The sequence below is a fragment of the Elephantulus edwardii genome, unplaced genomic scaffold, assembly GCF_000299155.1.
Source record: "Elephantulus edwardii isolate Elephantulus edwardi_28Jun2011 unplaced genomic scaffold, EleEdw1.0 scaffold00083, whole genome shotgun sequence".
In the NCBI taxonomy this organism is placed as follows: Eukaryota; Metazoa; Chordata; class Mammalia; order Macroscelidea; family Macroscelididae; genus Elephantulus; species Elephantulus edwardii.
This window is the reverse complement of record NW_006399833.1, coordinates 3,829,314-3,851,452: the sequence shown is the minus strand read 5'-3', so window position 1 is coordinate 3,851,452 and position 22,139 is coordinate 3,829,314. Positions and strand designations below refer to the sequence as shown.

Genomic DNA, 22,139 nt, shown 5'->3' with positions numbered 1-22,139 from the left:
TTCTGCCCACATACTCAGACAATCTGGTCCTTCATGATGTAAAATATCTTGGTTATTTCAAACAAACAAACAATCTCAAACCCATTGCCATCGAGTCCAACTCATAGTTTCCTGAAAGCTGTAAATCACATGGAAAGAGACTGCTTATCTTTCTCCCTCAGAACTGCTGGTGGATTAAAATGGCTAGAGTGGTGCCACCTTTGAGTTAGCAGCACAACTCCTTACATATTATGCCAACATCTAGCCGTGCTTTAACAGATATACTACAGACCAATAGTTCCCATGAACATAGATGTAAAAAGCCTCAATAAAATCTTGGCCAATAGCATCCAACAGTACATAAAAAAAAATTAGTCACAATGACCAAGTAGGTATGCAAGGATGATTCAATGTAAGAAATATAATTAATGCAATTCATCACATTATAAAGCAAAGACCAAGAACCACATGATCCTATCAACTAATGCAGAAATTTCCTGATTAAAACACTAAAAAAAATAGTAATAGAGGGAATTTTCCTCAACATAGTGAAAATTATATATGTAAAACCAAGGGTGAACATTATTCTCAATGGAGAGAGGTTAAAGACATTCCCCTTGAGAACAGGAACTAGGTAAGGATGCCCATTATCACCTCTCTTATTCAATATTATATTGGAAGTCTTAGTGATAGCAATAAGACAAAAGAAGGAAATAAGATATATACCAATTGGCAAGGAGAAGGTAGGTAATTTATCTCTATATGCAGATGATCTTTTAGAAAACCCTAAAGACTCAGTGAGAAAAATAGTGGATGTAGTTGACCAATTCAGCAAAGCAGCAGGATACAAAATCAACATGCACAAATCACATGGATTTCTCAACAGTGACAAAGAGAATCTAGAAATGGAGCTAAGAAAAACAATACCTATCAAAATAGCTAATCACAAGATTACATACTTGGGAGCAAATCTATCTAGAAACACAAAAGACTTATACAAAGAAAATGATAAAAACAGAGCAGGGTAACACTGCATGGTTCAAAATTGGGAAGGGTGTATGCCAGGGATGCATCCTGTCCCCATACCTTTTCAACCTGTATGCAGAGCAGATTATCCGGGAGGCTGGGCTCTATGAGGAGAATTGTGGCATCAGGATTGGTGGAAGATCTATTAACAATCTGCGTTATGCAGATGATACAACCCTGCTTGCTGAAACTGAGGAAGACCTCATGCACTTGCTGCAGAGGGTCAAGGACTGCAGCCTTCAGTATGGACTGAGGCTCAATGTCAAGAAGACAAAGATTCTCACCACTGGACCAATTGGTAGCATCAGGATGGATGGTGAAGAGATTGAGATTGTTCACAGCTTCAGTTTGCTCGGCTCCACAGTCAACACTCTTGGCACTAGCAGCCAGGAAATAAAAAAACATATTGCAATGGGAAAGTCTGCTGTTAGGGACCTCTCTAAAGTACTCAAGAGCAACGGTGTCTCTCTGGAGACTAAGGTCCGCCTGACACAGGCCATGGCTTTTGCAATCACTTGTTATGCATCAATTACTTTGAGTTAGAGAAGAGTACTGAATGTACCATGGACTGCCAGGAAAACAGATTCATCTTGGAGAGGATTAAACCAAGCTACTCCTTGGAGGCAAGGATTCTGGGGCTTCGTCTGACATACTTTGGACATGTTGCCAGGAGGTACGGGTCCTGGGAGAGGGACATCATTCTTGGGAGGGTGGAGGGACAGCGCAGGAGGGGAAGACCCTCTATGAGATGGATTGATTCAGTGACTGGAGTAATTGGGATGGGTGTGTCAGAGGCAGTGCGATTGGCACAGGATAGAGCAGGGTTTAGGGCCGTTGTACGTAGGGTCGCTATGAGTTGCAAATAACTCGACGGCACATAACAACAACAACAACAACAACAACTACAAGAAACTGAGAGAGCCCTGGAGAAATGGAAGAATATATCATGCTTATGGATATAAAGACTCAATATTGTAAAAAAGACAGTTCTATCAAAAGTAATATATAAGGTCAATACAATCCCAATACAAATACCAATTCTATTCTTGAATGAGATGGGAAGGGCAATTTCTAATATTATGTGGAATAGAAAGAGACTGTGAGTAAGTGAAATACTACTGAAAAATAGAAAGAAGGTAGGAGGAATACCCTGTTACACAGTTGTGGTGGTCAAGACAGCATAGTATTGGTACAGTGACAGACACATAGATCAATAAAATATAATTGAGAATCCAGAAATCAGATCATCTACCAATGGTTAGCTGATTTTTGACACGGAGATGAAATTAGTTAAATGGGGAAACAACAGCCTTTTTAACAAATGGTGTTGGCAAATTTGGAAAACCTTCTGTGGAAAACACAAGCAATATGCATTCATGTTTATTGCTGTTTTGCTCACAATAGCAAAGAGTTGGAAACAAATGAGTGGGTAGAGAAGCTGGGATATATTCACACAATGGAATATTATGCAGTTCTGAAAACCAAGAACTCATGAAATATTATACAAAATGGGTGACCATGGAGGACATTATGCTGAGTGAAATATCTCACTCACAAAAGGATAAATACTGCATAATGCCACTGTTATAAAACAGGACTGACATGAGGGTTGGGAAAAAACTACGAAAAGAGGGGATTAATACTGTACATGCCATTGAAACAGTAGAGGGAGAGAACAGTATAAAAGGAATATATGATTAGGTACTATTGGCATGACAAGAGTTCAGAACAAGACCTGCATAGTAAAATGGACTTGGGGGGGAGGTGTCTGTATAACAATGAAATAACATTTTTTCCAAAGAAAAAAAGCAAACGAGGGGTAGGGAGGAAAATGTGCTACAATGAATGAATGGAAATCCAAGTTCTCTATAAACTTTAATTAAAATCTCAATTAAAAAAACAAAACACAAGCAAGACTCACACTTCACTCCATACACAAAAACCAACTCAAGGTAGATCAGAGCAAAGCTCAGAAGAACTCTAGAAGCCCTATTCCAGAGCATGAATAGTTTTGTTTTCTTTTTTAAAAAATTAATTTTAAGGAAGGTTTACAGAGACGTAGGGTTTCCAGTCATTCATAGTTGCACTTTTCTCCCTGCTCCCTCTCCCCCCTGTCCAATTCACTCTTCTCCTTGATGAAGAAAAGGAAAACTCATTGCTGTTCAATCCCTCCCACCAAGTCCACTGCATTGTAAAGCCTTCTTTCTGGACTTCTGTCATGACAATAATACATAATCATATATCCCTTTTAAACAGTTCTCTCCCTCATCTGTTTCAATGCAGTATACATCATTCCTCCCCTTCTTCTCTGTCTTCCCTCAACCCCAGTGTCAGTCCTGTTTTACAATAGTGGCCCTATGCAATATTTGTCCTTTTGTGACTGAGATATTTCACTCAGCATAATGTCCTCTTAGGGTCATTCACTTAGCATAGTATTTCATGAGTTTCTTTTTTTCAGTGCTGCATAGTATTCTACTGTGTGAATATACCAGAGCTTCTCTATCCATTCATTTGTTGATGGGATGAATAGTTTTCTAAGCATAACGGAAATACTTACAGCCAGGAGAGAACAAAATAGATGAATGGGATCTGCTAAAAATTAAATCCCTATGTACATCAAGAAACTTCTCCTACAGGTTAAGAAGGAAACCCACAGACTGGGGAAAAATATATGGCAGTGACATATCTGATAAGGAATTAATACCTAAAATTTAAAGAAGACTCCAATGGTTCAACAAGAAAAAGGTAAGAAATCCAGTTGCAAAATGGACACAGGACATATTCATAGACATTGTGGAGAAATTGGCACCCATGTTCACTGCTGGTAGGAGTATAAAATGGTGCAGCCACTATGGAAGATGGTCTGGAACTTTCTGAAATAGTCGGAAATAGAAATACCATTTGACCCAGTAATTCTACTACTGGGAATATTCCATAAAGTAACAAGAGCTTCCACCCAAACAGATGTATGCACACCCATGTTTATTGCTGCATTATTCACAATAGCAAAGAGATGGAAGCAACCCAAGTGCCCATCAACAAATGAGTGGACAGAAAAACCATGGTAAATCCATATGATGCAGCACTGAAAAATAATGAACTTGTAAAATATTACACATTAGTGACCCTGGAGGATATTATGCTGAGTAAAATATCTCAATTTTTACAAAAGGATAAACGTGGCATATAACCAGTGTTATAAAGCAGGACTGACATGGGGGGTTGGGGAGAAACTAGGAAAAGAGTGGCTAGATAATGAGTACTCTATTGGAACAGATGAGAAAAAGAACTGTTTAAAAGAAATATATAATTAGGCATTATATGTATGACAACAGTCCAGAATAAAAGGTCCATTGCAAAGTGGACTGGGGAGGGGAAGGGAGGAAATTGTGTAACAATGAATGGATGAAAATCTAACTTTTCTGTAAAATTACTATAAAAAAAATAGGCAAATGGCATGGAAAGACTTTTCACAGAGGAAGACATTTAAGTGGCCAACAGACAAATGAAGAAATGCTCAGAATCATTGAAAATAAGAGAGATGCAAATAAAAACCTCAAAAAGTGGCAGTAGCAGTGGCAAAGTTTAGCAGGACAGCAAGCAATAAATGTTGGAGAGGATGTGGAGAGGTGGGAACTCTCATACACTGTTGGTGGGATTGTAAAATGGTACAACCACTCTGGAAGCTAGATTGATGTTTCCTCAAAAAGATGAACATAGAAACTCCATATGATCCAGCTATTCCACTACAAGGAGTACACCCCAAAGAACTTAGAACTGAGATACAAATGAAGATCTGTACACCAATATTTATAGCAGTATCATTCACCATTGCAAGAACATGGAAACAGCCCAAATGTCCAACCACAACTGAACGGATTGAGAAATTGTGGTACCGTTCATACAATGGAATACTATGCAGCACTCAGGAGCAATATTTTTGAAAAATACACCATAACTTCGCAGAGACTGGAGAGCATTATGCTGAGTGAATAAACTCAGTCTCATAAGGACAAATACTGCATAAGACTATTATCATAAAAATATAAGGATAACTAGTAAAACATGTATGGAGACTCAACAGGGGAAGGAGTGGAAGCAGAGGGGTGAGGATGGGCGGGGTTGAAACCACAGGGCTGCACAATTTGGTGGGTAGAGGAAAGGGGTAAAGGAAATGGGAAATATCTGGCCAGGGCCTGAAAAGATAGGGTAATGATGGACAAAGTCTAATGGTAATTAATTTTATAAAATATAATGCATATGAACTTTATAAGCAAACCAATATAAAATAAAAATATTTTTAAAAGTAAAGAACAGAGGTTCATTTTCTCACAGTGTAGGAGGTGGTGGTAGTTTTTAGGTGCCACTGAGTCAAGCATCACTCACAGCAACACTATCAACAATGGATCTGATCCCTGTCCTATACTTTGCCATTCTCATCTCTGGTAAACTTGAGTCCATCCTTACAGCCACTAAGTTACAATCTACCTCCATGAGGGTCTACCTCTCTTTAACTAACCTTCCACCTTTCCAAACATGATGCCCTTAGCAGCCTGGTTGCACTTTTTCCAAAATATACCTGTTTGTTCTATTGGCCATCCCTAGGATAGTCAATATTTTTCTTTAACATAACATCATAACTCAAAAACACCAAAACATCAAAAACTCTTCTTCTGCCGTCAGTAATCACTGTACAACCTTCAGGTGCATAGCATGTAATTAAAAAGACCATGACTTGAATCACTTTAGGAAGACAGAAGTCCAAATTTGGGGATGCTCCTTAGAGAGGAATGTTTGCTTTATTGAAAAGATGTAGAGAAAGGCCCTCATCTCTTCAGCTTCTGCTTCCTGGATCCTTGGAGATCTCCATATTGTATAGCACTGATATTTCCACATCTCAGCTCTGTTTGCTTGTCTAATCTTTTTTATATCTCAAGAGATTGACTCAAGATACCCTGTCCACTAATTTTCCCTCTTTAACATAACAAAGAGCTCTCATTCCCAAATGGAATTATAAACATAGGTATAGGATTGTTATGATTACAATACATATTTTTGAGAGACGCAATTCAATCCTTAACATTCCACCCAATGGATTTCCAAAATTCATGTCCTTGCCACATAGATGTAAAATATATATACCCCATTGCATCATCCCAAAGGTCTTCTAAATTCACATCTCTTGAATCATCTAAATAAAATACAGGTCAGTCTTCAAGTGCTTTCCATCTGATGGCAAAATTCCTCTTCATTTGTAAAACTGAAATCTAGGTTACAAGCTATTTTTTTTTTTTAGCAAAAGAAAGGAAAATCTTTAATGAAATAGACTGGTCACAACAGACTGGGGTATGGCACAGTACAGGACAAGGACTCAATTTTTTTATCATATGTTCTTACAAGTTGTAATTGACTCAATGGTACCCAATAACATTTCCTATTACTTAGTTCTATTATCTCCTGAGGAAAATAGGCTTCAAGGTTTTCACAGGCAACCTCAGAAAAAGCCATTCCCATATTCTATCAACAGAGCAAAAACACCTTCTACCCTTTGCTCTATGAAGGAAATTCAGGACTTGATATAACATAAATATTTCTATAACATTAGAACTCTCATTATAAATTTCATTTCTACTTTTGAAGAATATTCTGTATCAAATAGAATTTTTTCAGAGCACATAATTATTTTTTATTCAATTTTTAAAAAATTTCACCGATATTAATCTTTAAAATATTCTATGGAAAACATCAGAATGCATTAACAATAGAACTCACTCCCACAGAAATTTTCAATCCTGGATATAAAAGACTGATAAAATGGAATCATATCTTGAACATTTTATATTCTATACATTTGCCCACATTAATTATTTTAAAATATATCTTTTCTAAAATACTATGGTGGAACAGGCATCATATGAAAAAGTGTTGTTACTGTGTGCTATAGAGTTGGAACTTACCCATAGCCGACCCTCCAGCGGGTTTTCAGAGGCAGTTAATTACATAGGAGGAGATTGCCCAACCTTCTCCCACTGAGCAGCTGGTGGCCTCGAACCGCAGGCCTTCAGGACTGCAGCGCGATCTAGTTTACCAGAGCTCCTTTATCCATAGGAGAAGGTGTTATGTGTTGTGGAGTTGCTTGTGGCTCATAATGACCCTATGTACAACAGCTCTGAACCCTGCTCTATCTTAAGCAAGTTTCATTGTCTCTGACACACATACCCCCATTATCCCTGTCACTGAATCCATTAATCTCATCCAGGGGTTCCTCTCTTGTGCTGTCCCTCCATCCTCCCAAGCATGATTTCCCTCTCCAAGGACTGGTCCCTCCTGATAACATGTGCCCAAAGTATGTCAGACAGAGTTTCAGAATCCTTGCTTCCAAGGAGCAGCCTGGTTTCACCCTCTCCAGGTCGGACCTGTTTGTTCTCCTGGCAGTCCATGGTATACACAAGACTCTTCTCCAGCACCACAACTCAAAGGCATCGATTCTTTTTCTACCATCCTTCGTCACTGCCCAGCTTTCTGATGCAAAGCAAGTGATTATGAAGACATAAATAGGAGAAACTGGAGGAAAAGCAGAGACAAAGGACACCAAGCAAGTCCCAAATCCACCACAAAGTTACACTACAAGGCTTGAAAATAATCCTCTCGGAGACAAACTCTCTTGGTAACAGCCCTTCAGGCTGTGGGTGTTAGCCATATCCTCTGGATTCTTGGTGGAGGTACAGAGGCCCTAGGCTTCAAACTCTGCTTTCCAAAGACTACCAGGATACTAATTTTGCTTCTTCAGCTATTTGGCCCTATTCTTCTGCCTCCTGGGCCTGGTGGTGTCATCTCTTCACACTTTAATGGAAACTCCACACTCTGGAACTGAGTTAGCAAAAATCCAAGTATTTGCAATGTAGCAAGTGGTGGCCTAACCCTTTGGGATCCAGATCATAGTTCTAACCTTTGAAACCTTGATCCCTGTGCTCCTTCCAACTGATCTACAGAAGCTGCTCCAATAATGGTCCCCTTCTTCTCTTGAATGACAACAGATGTAGCTCCTCTCGCCTGTTTCCTGCCTATAAAAATTCCAAGAGGCAGACAGCATTTGCTCCTTTTGTTCTTTCTTTTTCTCCGTCAGTGTAAGTGGATGGGTTTTCTAAAGTGGTAGTTGATTAGATCAATCACAGGTTTAGTCTCTTGTAACAAAACAATGTCTACCCATGTCCTTGGTGAACATTCTAGGACATGTGTCTTTAGTTTGTGCAATAGATTTTTTCAGAACTTTAAGTTCTGTTCTAATTTTGCACAGTGAATTTTTTATGTCCACCTCTCACATGTTCACTTTATTTTTTAAATTCTTCTTTATTCATTCTTTGCACATATTCTTCCCTAACTCTCCCTCGCCCTGCCTCCAGTCCACTTTGCAATGCAACTCTTGTTCCAGACTGTTGTCATACTACATGCCTTCTCTAAAACATTGCTTAGAAATCTCCTCAGCCAGATATCCAAACTCATTGCTTAAAAGTTCTAGTTTCCACCAAATATTTGAACATATTCTAGATAAGTTCTTTGTCACTGCATAAAAAGCACTGCCCTTTTTCTATCTCCCAATCACATGTTCATCCTTTCTTTTAAAATCTCACCAGTACCATATTCATCATGCACATTTCTAGCAACATTCTGTTGCTGTAGCCATATGTATTCTCTACGATGACAGAGACTTTCTTTAGCTTTTCTCACTTTTTCCTGAGCACTCACTAGGAACTGTCCTTGACACCATAATTTTTCCAACAACCCCTTCAAGGCAATGCAGGCTCTTAACTATTGATGCTAGGTGTTGTTGAGTAAACTACAACTCATAGTGGCCCTATGAACAACAGATGGAAACCCTGCCCTATCTTGCACCATTTTCACAATCTATGCTATCCTCAAATCCATTGCTGCAGTCACTGTGTCAATCCATCTCATTGAGGGTCTTCCTCTCTTTTCCAAGGAGACTAATGTGTGCCTGATCCAGGCCAAAGTCTTCACAATCACTTGCTATGCATCAGAAAGCTGGACAATGACTAAAGATGGTAGAAAAAGAATCGATGCCTTGAGTTGTGGTGCTGGAGAAGAATCTTGTGTATATCATGGACTGCCAGGAGAACAAACAGATCCGACCTGGAGAGGGTGAAACAGGTTGCTCCTTGGAGGCATACTTTGGGCATGTTACAAGGAGGAACCTGTCCTTGGAAAAAGACATGATGCTTCAAAGGGTAAAAGGACAGAGAAAGAGAGGAAAACCATAAGACGGATTGATTCAGTGACTGGGGTAATGAGGGTAGGTTTGCCAGAGGCAGTAAAGTTGGCTTAGGATAGAGCAGGTTTCAGGGCTATTGTACATAGGGTCACTAGGAGTCACAGGCAACTCGACAGCACATAACAACATCATCATCATCAACAACAACTGTCCTTCTCCAGGGATTCTCTTGATAACATGCTCAGAGTTTATGAAATGAAGTCTCACTCTCCATGACCTTAAGAAGCACACTGACTGCTCTTCCTCCAAGACAGATCCGTTTGTTCTTTTGACAGCCCATGGTATTCAATACTCTGTCACCATCACCATTCAAAGACATTGATTATTCTTTGGTCTTCCTTATCAATTGTCTAACTTTAAACATGTCTATGAAGTAACTGAAAATAACCATGACTTTGGGCAGGCACACTGTAGTCTTTTGTAGGTCCCTGACAGCAAATTTCCCTAATGCAATAAGTTTTTGATTTCTTGACTGCTGCTATTAGGCATCTCAAAATGCTTTCAGCTTCTACAAAGTACCCAAATCCAGGACCACTTCGACATTTATGTATTTATTAGAACAGCACCCTCATTTCTCAATAGTAATTTTTGTTGTTGTTATTTAGTGCTGCCAAATAACAGAAGTGCTGCAGAAATACTACAAATTGATGGCTTTATAAAAGAGTTTATCACAGTTTAGGAGACTAGAGGTCCAAATTCAGGTTGCTGACTGTGGGGGAAGGCTATCTTTTCCAGGTGGCTCTGGAAGAAGGTCCTTGTTTTTTTGAGTTTCTGTTCCTGGTTTATCTTCATGTGGCTTGTCATCTCTCTTCTCTCAACTCTGCTCTGCTTGCTTGTCTCAATCTCTTTTATATCTTGAAAGAGATTACTCAAGATACATCCTACACTGATCCTGTTTCATTAACTTTATAGAAAACTCACTCCCAAATAGAATTATAACCACAGGAATAGAGTTAATGATTTACAACATGATTCTTTTTGGGAGGATATAGTTTAGTTCATAACATAAAGTATATGTGGGCTATGGCAGGGCAACCCATCCTGGGGTGAATAAAAATGTGTATAGGTTCATTTGCCTCATATTTCATGTATATGTAATTTTTTATATGTACTATGATATGAAGCATTGAGGACTCTCTTTCATAGGGTCGCTATGAGTCGCCTGCAACTCCACGGCTCTTAACAACAATATTATCAACACAAAGAGAGAGATCAGCTGGCCCAGTGGATAGAAAATTATGCTACCAAGCCAAAGGTGGTGACTTTTAATCTGTGGCCCTCGGGCCTGCCTTTCATTGTTTCTGTTCAGACATTCCTCTAGGTTGTATAGCCCTGGTATACAAGTTGCCGTACCGCGGTCACTTTTAGTTGCTGTGAGGCTGAACACTGTGACACTGATGTGTCAAAATGCGTTAATGGCTGGTTAACCAATGCGGACAGAGAGTGGGGTGGAGCTCCCCAATAAAAACAAACTTGGAAGGAGGAGTGGCATCCACTTCCATAATAACTTGCCTCCGGAAACCCTATGAACCTGGAGAGAGGATGAAAGGCACCCAAGTGTCGAAGACTCTCCTTCATAAGGTCACTATAAGTCGCCTGCAACTCGACGGCACTTAACAACAATAACAACTATGATATGAGAGGGATCTCTGCTCAGCTAGTGGGTACAGATTTGCGCTGCCAACCCAAAGGCACATGGTTTGAATCCTCCAGCTGTTCCATGAGAGAAAGGTGGAAAATCTCCTCCTATGTGATTTACAACTCCTGAAAATCTGCTGGAGGATTAGTTATAAGTCGATTCTGACTTAAGGTACATAACAACAACAACAACAACAAACAACAAAATGACATGAGAAAGATTGGGAAGCTTACCAGAGGGATTTCTAGTGGCCTAGTGGCAAGAAGCTGAGCTGCAATCCCGAAGGCACTAGGTTTGAATCCACCAGCTGATTTTTGGCAGAATGATGGGCCATCTCCCATGTGAAGGCCTCTAAAGACCCATCGGAGAGTCAGCTATGATAGGTTCTGACTTGATGGTACACAACAACTGAGGAAGCAATGAGTTCTCCAATTCTCCTGCAATGGAACTCTACCTAATGCCTCTCTTAGGCTGATTGGGCTGTCCCAAGAATCTCCTTTAACACTAACTGGATTTATATGTGATCAGAATACCAAGTTCCAGAAAGTTGAGAAGGGCAAGAAAGATTAGCACACAGGACTCCAACTTCCCAGCCACTTCAGAATTGCTAAACATCATCTACTAGGTTCAAACTCTCATTCTAACTCAATCAAAGTCCTCAGTTGATGTCTTCCTCTGTCTCCAAGACCTGGCCCTGCCACGTAGACAGAAGTAACCCCTCAAAGCAGAGCTTACCTTGGCATCCATGATGCTGGTCTCCACCCGGGCCACGCTCTGGTTCTCCCGGAACAGCTGGATCTTGCTGATCTTGCTGAACTCGGACAGCACAGTGGTGAGGTTGGTTTTGAGGTCAATAACATGGCTGATGCCGTGACGGGGTCCCACCAGGAGAGTAGTAGCTGACTGCTTCTCATCCTGGTACCCAAGCAAGGCAGGAAGCATTAACAGAAAGAAGGGCAGATGAGATAGGGTGAGGAAGGAGACAGAAGGAAATAGAAGACATGAAATGGACCAGTTTTATTGGAAGGTCTGGAAATATCTGGGGCTGAGTGCCAGGGTGGGTGGTCAGCCTTAAGGGAATAATGATCTGGGTCCCCCCCGCCCAGTTCCCAGGCTAAGGTCACCAGGCTAAATGGACACTTTAGCTTCAGTAGCAGACTGATTTAAGTGGACTATAGCAAAACTGTGATGTTAATGAGGTTTTAAAATCTCCTTTGACCATTCTCTCCACACCAAGCCCCAAAGACTTGCTCCGGTTGTTGTTTCAATCAATTCAAAGGCCCAGTGCTCTGCCTGCCCAGAGAGCATTCTGTGCTTGGTCTTTACTTTGCCCCCACCAACAGCCCCTAACACACTTCTCAGCTCGTGTCTGATTTCCTTAAGACCTCATCAAAAGCTAAACCTGACAAATTCTTTTAAAGGGTTAAGAGCTGATTGGGAGATTAATGGATTTCTTCTTCTCTAAAAAGATATTTGCCTTCTAACAGACATTAAGGTAACCCTGGTGGTGTAGTCTATAGACAGTTGCACTGCTAATCCAAACTTAGTACCTTTCTGCTGGTTTAAATCCACCAATGGCTCTGCAGGAGAAAGATGGGCAAATTCCTCCTGGGTGATTTAGTCTCCAAAAATGTGCTGGAGGGGCAGCTACGAGTCAGTTCCAACTTGATGATAATGAGTTAAAAAAAACATTATGGCAGTCTTAACCCAGTTCTTGTTGTTGTTGTTATGTGCTATCAAGTCAACTGTGACTCATAGAGACCGTATGTACATTAACTCTGAACCCTGCCCTATCCCCAGCCAATCTCACTGTCTCTGACAGACTTATGCCCATTTCTACAGTCACTGAGTCAATCCATCTCATCTTGGGCCCATCTTTCTCCTGCACTGTCCCTCCACCCTTTCAAGCATGATGTCTTTCTCCAAGGACTGGTCCCCCCTGGCCACATGCCCAAAGTATATGAGACGGAGCTTTGAAATCCTTGCCTCCAAGGAGCAGCCTGGTTTCACTCTCTCCAGGACAGACCTAAGCCCAGAGGAGCAGCCAATAATTACTTCAATATTGGCAGGTGAGTGGAAGAGATGGGGTTGCTTTGGGCAATGCTGTAGGAGGGGACAGTTCTTGTAAAAAGACATTATGCTTGGATAGGTGGTCATCAAAAGAGAGGAAGACCTTCTCAAAAGAGAGGAAGACCTTCAATAAGACAGACTGACTATGTGTTTAAGCATGATAAAGATTGTGATGATGGAGCAAGATCAGACAAAGGTTTAGATCTGTTGTCCACAGGGTCGAGAAGAGTCATAATTGACTTGCCAGCACCTAGTAACAACACCTAGTATGAGTGGGAGCTGACTTAATAGCAACAGGTTAAGGAGTCCTGGTGGTATAGCATGTAAAGTGTTGGGCTGCTAGCTAACAGGCCAGAAGTTTGACACCACCAGTGGCCCTGGGGGAGAAAGATGGACAGTCTCCTTCTCTAAAGATTAATAGCCTTGAAAACCCAAAGGAAAGTCACTCTGAGTCATACTCAATTCAACAGCCGTGGGCTTGGTTTTGTTCTGTTTTTTGTTTTCTTTGTTTGTTTGCTTGTTTTTGAATGGGGTTTACTATATGTGTGGGAATCACCTTGATAGCAAAAGGTTTTGGATTTGTATTAGATGGAAGAAGTGTGTTTTCTGTGTCGTTCAAATCCCAGTATGTAAATGGCAACAACTATGCCTGCTAACTTGTAGCTCTGTTGGCTTGGTGGGTAAGAAGTGGGGTTGCTGACCCAACGGCACGCGGTTCAAATCCACTAGCTGCTCCTTGGGGGGAAGAAAGGGGAGCAATCTCCTTCTGTGCAATTTATAGCCCCTGAAAGCCCACTGGAGGGTCAGCTATCAGTTGCCTCTGACTTGACAGCACATAATAACAACAACATGCCTGCTGAACCCTCAAATGGTACTGACAGCTTCTTTGGAACCATCGAGCTTGAACCCTCTGTCAACCCATTCCCTGGCATTAGCATCAACCTGTGGAACCACTTCCATCTTCTAGAAACACTTTGATAAGTAGCTTCCCACCAGTGTGACCCACAAGCATGACAGTGTGCTCCCAAGAGCATGAGAAGTATTTGGATATAGTCAGCAAAATTATTTTCTTTCTTCTCACAAGAAAATATGCCCGGGGCACTGTCCTCAGCGTTTTAGGGTGAGCAGCTATGATTTTCCACAGAGGGCTGGAATTACAGTGACGGCACTGAGCAGGTAGGGGGATATATGAGAATTCAGGAGCCTGGGGTGAGGAAGTTCAAGAGTAAAGACTAAAAAAACTCAAACTCATAGCTGTCCAATTGGAATAAACTCACTGCTGACCTTCTGATGGGTTTTCAGGAGATGGTAAGTCTCATGGGAGGAGACTGCTCATCTTTCTTCAGAGGAACAGCTGGTCAATTTGAATCACTGAACGGGCACTGCTTTTGGGATCACAGCACAACAACTCTATCAATTGCACCACCAGAGCTTCCAGCAAGAGTAGGAATTAGAGCAACAAAATAGAGTTAAGAGTGGGCAAACTATGGCCATTGGTTCAAATCCAGCCTAACGTTTGTTTATGCACTGCTTGCATTCTTCTACATTTTTAAAGGGCTGGGGGGCAAATAAAAAGAATCCTATTTTACAACAAATGAAATTCACCAAATTTCAGTGTCCATAGTTATTGGCAGACATCCATGCTCATCTGTTCATGTCTTGTCTACGGCTGCCTTTGACTAGTGGTAAGGAGTTGCACTGACAACCCAAAGGTATGCAGTTCAAATTTACCAGATGTTCCATGGGAGAAAACTGGGCAATCTCCTCCCGTGTGATTAAATGCCTCTGTAAACTTGTTGGAGGGTCAGCTATGGGTCGGTTCTGACTCGACAGTACACAATAACAATAACGACTGCTTCAGGGAGAGCTGGTTGCCTAGTGGTAAGGAGCTGTGCTGCCAACTCAAGACAGGCAGTTCGAATCCACCAGATAATTCTATGGGAGAAAGATGGGAAGTCTCCTCCTGTGCAATTTATAACCTCTGAAACCTCCCTGGACAGTCAGTCCCTCTAGACTAGGAGTTGTGTCTGACTTGATGGCACATAACAATATGGTTGCTTTTGTAGATGAGCCCTGGTAGTGCAGTGAGTTAAGCATTTGACCACTAATAAAAAGGTTGGCAGTGTGAACCCAACACCTGCTTTATGGAAGAAAGATGAGCCAGCTGGCTCCTGTAAGATTTACAGTCTTGGAAACCCTGTGAGAGAGCTCTACTCTAACCTATAAGATCCTTTTTAAAAAAATAAAAACCCCAAACCAAAAAAACCCAAGTTCTAGACTTTATTGATGTCATCAGCTTTCCTATTAATGGCCTGTTTCAGGATCCAGAACAGGGCACCACATTTAGTTATCATGTCTCTTCAATCTCCTCTGGTCTGAAATAGTGTCTCAGTCTTATTCTTTTTTCATTACTGGATGGTCTTGAGGACCTGTAAGATGTCCTTCAATTTGGGTTTGTATGATGTTTTCCTCAAGCCTGTGGTTGTATGAGCCAAACAGGAAATAATTATGTTTCTAGAAATTGTGGCTTGAGATGTTTATGATTCCATAATTCTACCACTCATGTCTGGTATACTCCTGGGGTGCCTGATGGCTCCTGTAGCTCCCCTTCCTGGTGTTGGCGGAGACTGAGGCTAGAGAGGAGGCCTCAGTCCAAGGTTCAGCCAGGTCAAAATAGAAATAATGGACACTGGCAGGTTTCCCATCTTACCCTTGTGTCCACAGCCTGGAAGTAGTTTTGCACCGACCCCTGCTCCCCTGCACTTTCATCTATTGTTGCCATTAATTACCTCCCTAGCTACCATTTCTCTTAAGCCTCAGTGGCTCAGCCCCAACCCCATGTCTGGGCTGTTTTTGCAGTCTCTATACCTTTATCCTCCACATGCATATTAATGGTGGTGATTTCCTATAGGATCTTTATGAGACAGAATTGAATCCAGAGTAGTAGTTTTCTTAGAGGAGGCCATTAAGGAGAAAAAAGTTTTCAGACTTCTGACATAGAGGAAAGGAGACACAAAATGGTTGTGGAAGGTTATTTGAACACACATTTCCCTTCCTACTTTATCATTTTACCAGAGGGAAGCCATAGTACCATAGGAGATTGAGGCAGGAAGAGGAGAGAAAAATAGGAAGGCCTTTATGAATATTTACTGACAGAGAATGCCACTCTAGAATCCTAGTGAAGTCTCTTCTGCAAGTCTATTCCCACATCCCCACTCCACGAATAAGTGCCAAGAAAGCATCCCTCCTCGCCCCAGTGCCCTCACTGACCAGACCCACAGTGTTGAATAAAACGCCCGTGAAGGTCGGAAGTTCATTCAGGATTCGAAGATACTGGAGCTTTGCCTGTATCGCAGAGCCCTGTGGAAACAATCCACCCAGAAATATGAGGGACATGAGCAGCACAAGAAAAGGCAAGTCATGTTCTCAGGAAAAGTCTCAACATCTTAGGGCACACATGAACCAGCCAGCTACCATGTGGGACTGTGAGGAGACCCTCAACAAAATGGCAAGATGGTTCCAATTTGGAGACCTCTAACCTCTAGCATCCACCTCTCTTTCTAAATACTTCTCCTACCTCCTCACACCTCATCTCCAAAGATCTAGCTTCCTCATGGTTTCATTACAACCTCTTTTTTTCCCTATTTATTTCTGTCATTCCACCTCATCTAGACCTTTCTCCTAAGATCCCTCAGATCATTATACTGGCCATCTGCTGCTGGTTTCACTCAATACCTTTAATACTGAGCACCTCAAAGTAATCTTCTTCCAGCACTCTTGGTGTTTACTGGTTGGTGGTCCTATTATGCCCATTCTGGCCAGAAACCGGAAATTCATGCTAGGTTCTTCCCTGGACCTCTCATCATCTGTGAGCCACCAGTCATCAAATAATCTTTTCCCACCTAGCTCCCTCTTCAGCCCCCCTCTCTCCTCTCTATCCCCATAGTCATTACTTCAGTGTCACCCACCTGTGTCAGCATGACAGCCAGTTTGCCTTCAGAACTGATCCTCCCTTCCCTCAGCCTTATCCACACTGCTGGTAGAAGGAGCATACTCAAATATTTGTTTAATCACATCAGCTTCCTGCTTCAATCCTTCCACGGCCAAGGAACGAAGTACAAATTCTTCTCCATAGCACATAGGCCCACCATGCATCTCATCACCAGAGCCCTCCTGGCACTTTCTGTACTTGCTTATACTGAAATACTTGCACTTCTTATGACGTTTTTCATTTGAATGAAAGCTTACAAATCCTACTGCATCTGTGTTCAATCATTCGTAGATATTTTGTTTCATAACATTAATTAAAATTGAGAAATGTAACCAATGACAATGTCAAATCAAACCCTTAATTGTACGTTGCCTTTCTTTCCAGGCACCATATTCTCTCATCTCTCTAGGCCTTTGCACAGACCAAACTGCCTGACAACATCTTTCTCCCACTATTGTCACCTAGGTCATCTAGACAAACTCCCATGTGTCCTTCAAGACCTAGCTCTAGCATCAAATCCACCATTTCCTAGCCTTTTCTATCTCTCTCAGGTTGGGACTTGCTGTCCCTTCTCTTCTCCATCGTTCCAGAGCACCCAGATCTATTATATGGTGTTGGAACTATCTATTGTGTTTTTTCACTCATCTGTGGCTGACTTGAGGGCACAGACCATGTCTTCTTCATCTCTGTGTCTCTAGCACGAACACTAGGATGCCTCAGAAAAAAAAAAATGCTTGCTGAAGAAATGGGTGTGATCACTGATGCTCTCAGCTGGGAAGAAAACAATCTGATTAAATATTCACAGCAAGGTAGGAAAGGCTTAACTCTCTGGGGAAATTTGCATTTTAAAAGAGATGCTAGTTTGTAATCTGGAATGGGCGGAATATATGGGGGCGACTGAGTCCTGTGTCTACATCTGCATGCTGATTCTTGTGTCTCTCACCATCCTCCTGCATCTTGGGCAGGAAGCATAAATCTTACAAGTCTGAGAAGAGTCTGTAGGGCTGTGGAAAGAGAGGGAGGGCCCCCTTGGTGGGAAAAGGGTGACCTATTTTCTAAGTTAGTCCTTGTCCCACTCCTGCTAGGGTTTTCTCTCCAAGAATTCAATATCCCAGGAATCAGAAAGCTAGTAACAGACCAGTCATTTCCATTGAAAGCCTGTGCTTCCCCATGGCCCAATGCTTTCCACACAGCAGATGTGCAATCATCATTGACTGAATCAGTGTAAGGGCTTGAGAATGGTTTCCTTCTGCATCTTGACTCCTTTGTTCTCTCAGTGACTTGGCAATGGGCTGTTTCTTGGAGAGGCTTAAGCTTGCGGAAAAACCCCCTGAGGCCAAGCTGGGTCTGTACCTCAGTGAAAGAGAGTGGTGAATATCCCCAGAGAACCAGACCCTACTGGGAAATCACACAGGAGTCCCCTGTAGCTAGTAATGCCTGAACAAAGTATCAAATGGCCTACTCTGAGTACCTTGGTGCCACTAGAAGGATGTGTTTGGTGAGCCTTCAGTTGCTGAGAGAGAGATTTCCGGAGGTTCTTCTCTTTGATGCCCTGTAGAAGGGAGGGGGGAAGAAAGGGTTCTAAGCCCCACTCCTTCCTAAAGGAAGAAAAGAAAAGTAAAAAATTAGTTAGAGAGACAAAGTGGAGCCTAAGGAAAATAGTAAGAGAAGGATGGAGTAATATAGACTGGGAGAAAAAGGGGACATAATATTGATCATACTTTCTCAGTAGAAGCTGTAGCTCAAAGACATGGCTTAGGTATGAGAAATTCCAAGTCATTCTCACTCCCATTCCATACCCTATATTTTGAAAAGTATAAGCTCAACTGTTACATCTTTCCCCAACAAAGGCTATTTGCTTCCCTCCAAAAGGGTCCCAGTCCCACTCACTCCACATTCTTAAGTGAGATCTTCTGACTAGGTCGAGTAGCTGAGACAGTAATATAGATGTGAAGGGCAGCAAGTCCCAAAAGCATCTCTGGTTTGGGGTCCATTCCAAAGCGTTCTCGGATAACATCATTCCGGCTCTGCGAGAGAAAGGGGAATCCAAACCCATCAGTTAAAGAAGCTGCTCCAACTTCAACCCTCTCATCTATTCCCTTATATCCAAGAAAAAGAATTATGGTGTCAGGAAGACATTAACAGAGAAAGGAAAAGAGGAAGGTTCTGCCCTTGGAGAGTTTATGACAGAAAAGCCTTGCACCTCAGAGACACTATTTGCCTCATTCAGCAGATACTGGACAGTCTTCTCAGTGACAGATGAACACAATGGCAAGGCCCAAGTGGGCAGAAAGTTCAGATTTTTGCAAAAGTGAGACATGGGACTATTTACTTTATTCCTCTCCTATTATAAGGAGGCCTATATTCATCCTCCAAATATATAGGACTTCTCTACAAGCTCAGACGGGGGAAAAGGAAGAAAGATACTGAAGCTGAGGGCACACAATAGATTGCAAGGATTGGGTAGACATTCTGGTTTTTTTGGGTCGTAAGGACAAAAACAGGAATGAGTGAATCTATTATACATTATCCTGAAAATGTTACTCTGGATCTAATGGCCCAAGAACCTCCAAAGTTAGAGTGTCAGAATCCGTTATCAATGATTTAGCATTCACTAGAGCAGTTGTCCATTTTGTTGAGGCAGAACCAGGATGGGTTAGGGGACTAGGGAGCTGTAGTAGTATCACTACACAATAGGAAAAACTAGAAAAGGAATGTTTCATCAATGAACATCTATGTAAAAATACCCAATGAAATCTATAAAAGAATCTACTGGAACTAATAAGATTGCAGGATAGAAGATTAATATACAAAACTTCAGTATATTTCTGTATGTTATCAATGAACAATCAGAAATTTAAATTAAGATCAATATAATTTATAATAGTATAAAAAATGAAATATTTATGGATAATCTAAACATAAAAAGCTATCACTGAAAATCAAAACAGTGCTGAAAAAATTTAGATGACATAGGTAAATGTTGAAATGTACTGAGTTCATGGGGCACAAGCTTCAATATTGCTACTATAGCTGTTTTACTAACCAACGTTGTTGTTGTTATTGTTAGGCACCATCGAGTACAACTCATAGTGAATAGCCATGAATAGCTGATCTGAACCATGCCCTATTCTGTCCCATCCTCATCATGTCTGACACACATTGCTGAAGTCACCATGTCAATCCATCTCATTGGAGGTCTTCCTCTCCTTTGCTGTTCCTCCATCTTGCCAAGGATGATTTCCCTCTCCATACAGCTTCACCTAGCTACATGTCCAAAGTATGAAAGAAAAAGCTTCACCATCTTTACCTCAAAGGAACACTCTGGCTGTAATTTTTTCAGTATATATCTGTTTATTCTTTTGGTAGTCCATGAGATATTAAATACTCTTCTCCAACACCACACATCAAAGGTATCACTTTTTCTTCTGTCATCCTTATTCATTGTCCAGCTCTCTGATGTGTAGCAGGTGACTGAGATCGTGGCCAGAATCAGGTGCACCTTAGTCTTCAAACTGACAACGTTATTCTTCAACAGCGGACTTGCCCTGATTTCCTGACTGCTGGTACCAAGGGTGTTTGCCTGTTGATCCAAGCAAGATGAAATCATTGACAGCTTCAATCCTTACTCATTCAATCCTCCAATCCTTCATCTGTTATAATATTGACTAATGGTCCTGTGGTGAGGATATTTGTTTTTTTAATATTAAGACGTAATCCATACTGAAAGCTGTAGTGCTTGATCTTCTGCAGCAAGTATTTCATATTATTCTCACTTTCAGTAAGCAAAGTTTCATCATCTGCATAGCACAGGTTGTCGATGAGTCTTCTCCAATCTTGATGTCAAATTTTTCTTTATAGAATCTGGCTTTGTAAATTATTTGCTCAGCATATAGATTGAATAGGTATGGAGTAAGGATACAACCCTGGTGCACATCCTTCCTAATTTTAAACCATGCAATGTTCCCTTGCTTGGTTCAGACAACAGCTTCTTGGTCTAGATATGGAGTTCTTATTAGCACAATTTAGGGACTCAATTCAATTCTGAGATTCCCATTCTTTTCAATGTTTGCCAAAATTTGTTATGATCCACACAGTCAAGGACCTTTGCATAGTTGATAAAACACAAATAGACAATCTCCTGGAACTCTTAGCTTTCGGTCAGGATCCACCTGACATCAGCAATGATATCCCTGATGCCACAGCCTTTTCTCAACCCAGCGTAAACTTTTGGTAGTTCCCTGACAATGTGCTATTCTAGCCATTTTTGAATGATGTTCAACAATGCAGTCAATATAATTCAGTTAGGATCATAGGAGATTTTTTATTTTCTGAAGAAATAAAAAAGCTAATTTTAAAATTCACATAGAAATACAAAGGATCAAGACTACCCAAAACAACTTTAAAATAGATAAAGTTGGAGGACTAACACCACCTGACTTCAAGACTCACTTTAAAGCTACAGAAATAAGATGAGTGTAATATTAACATAAATATACCCAAGCAGACTAAAAGCATAGGATACAGACGTCAGAAACAGACTTATGCATATATAAATGAAAACCAAAATCATTGTATCTGGTCAGTTTTGACTCAAAGCTTCCCTCCATCAGGTTTCCCAGTCTCTATAGGGGGAGACTGCCCACTTGTCTCTTTTCTTTGGAATGGATGGATTTGAATAGCTGACCTTTCAAATAGCAGTATAACATATAATACATTATGTCACCAGAGCGCGCACTCTCTCTCTCTTGCTCTCTCTCTCTCTCTTTTTAAAGTATATGTTGTTCACCACAACAAGATAAAGGTAAACAACCCAATTAAAAACTGGGCACAGGATATGAACAGATACTTCACCAAAGAAGACAGTCAGATGGCTAACAAGCACATGAAGAAATGTTCAAAATCCCTAGAAAAAGTTGCAAATAGAAATGCCATTTGACCCAGCAATTCCACTACTGGGAATATACCCCAAAGAGACCATAACTGCCACCCAAGCAGATATATGCACACCCATGTTTATCGCAGCTTTGTTTACAACAGCAAGGAGCTGGAAACAACCTAAGTGCCCATCAACAAACAAATGGATGGAGAAGCTGTTGTATATTCACACAATGGAATACTACGCTGCATTGAAAAACAAGGAA

At 41.1% G+C, this 22,139-nt stretch overlaps 1 protein-coding gene across 1 annotated transcript in view; it reads right to left on the bottom strand.

Annotated features, from left to right (window-relative positions):
- The window catches only part of FRMPD3 (FERM and PDZ domain containing 3), a 135,385-nt gene that overhangs the window by 31,519 nt on the left and 81,727 nt on the right, over nucleotides 1-22,139 (bottom strand). The window contains exon 6 of the mRNA XM_006889946.1: nucleotides 11,670-11,849. Coding sequence (XP_006890008.1) covers nucleotides 11,670-11,849 — 180 coding nt within the window. The remainder of the gene's footprint in view (nucleotides 1-11,669; nucleotides 11,850-22,139) is intronic.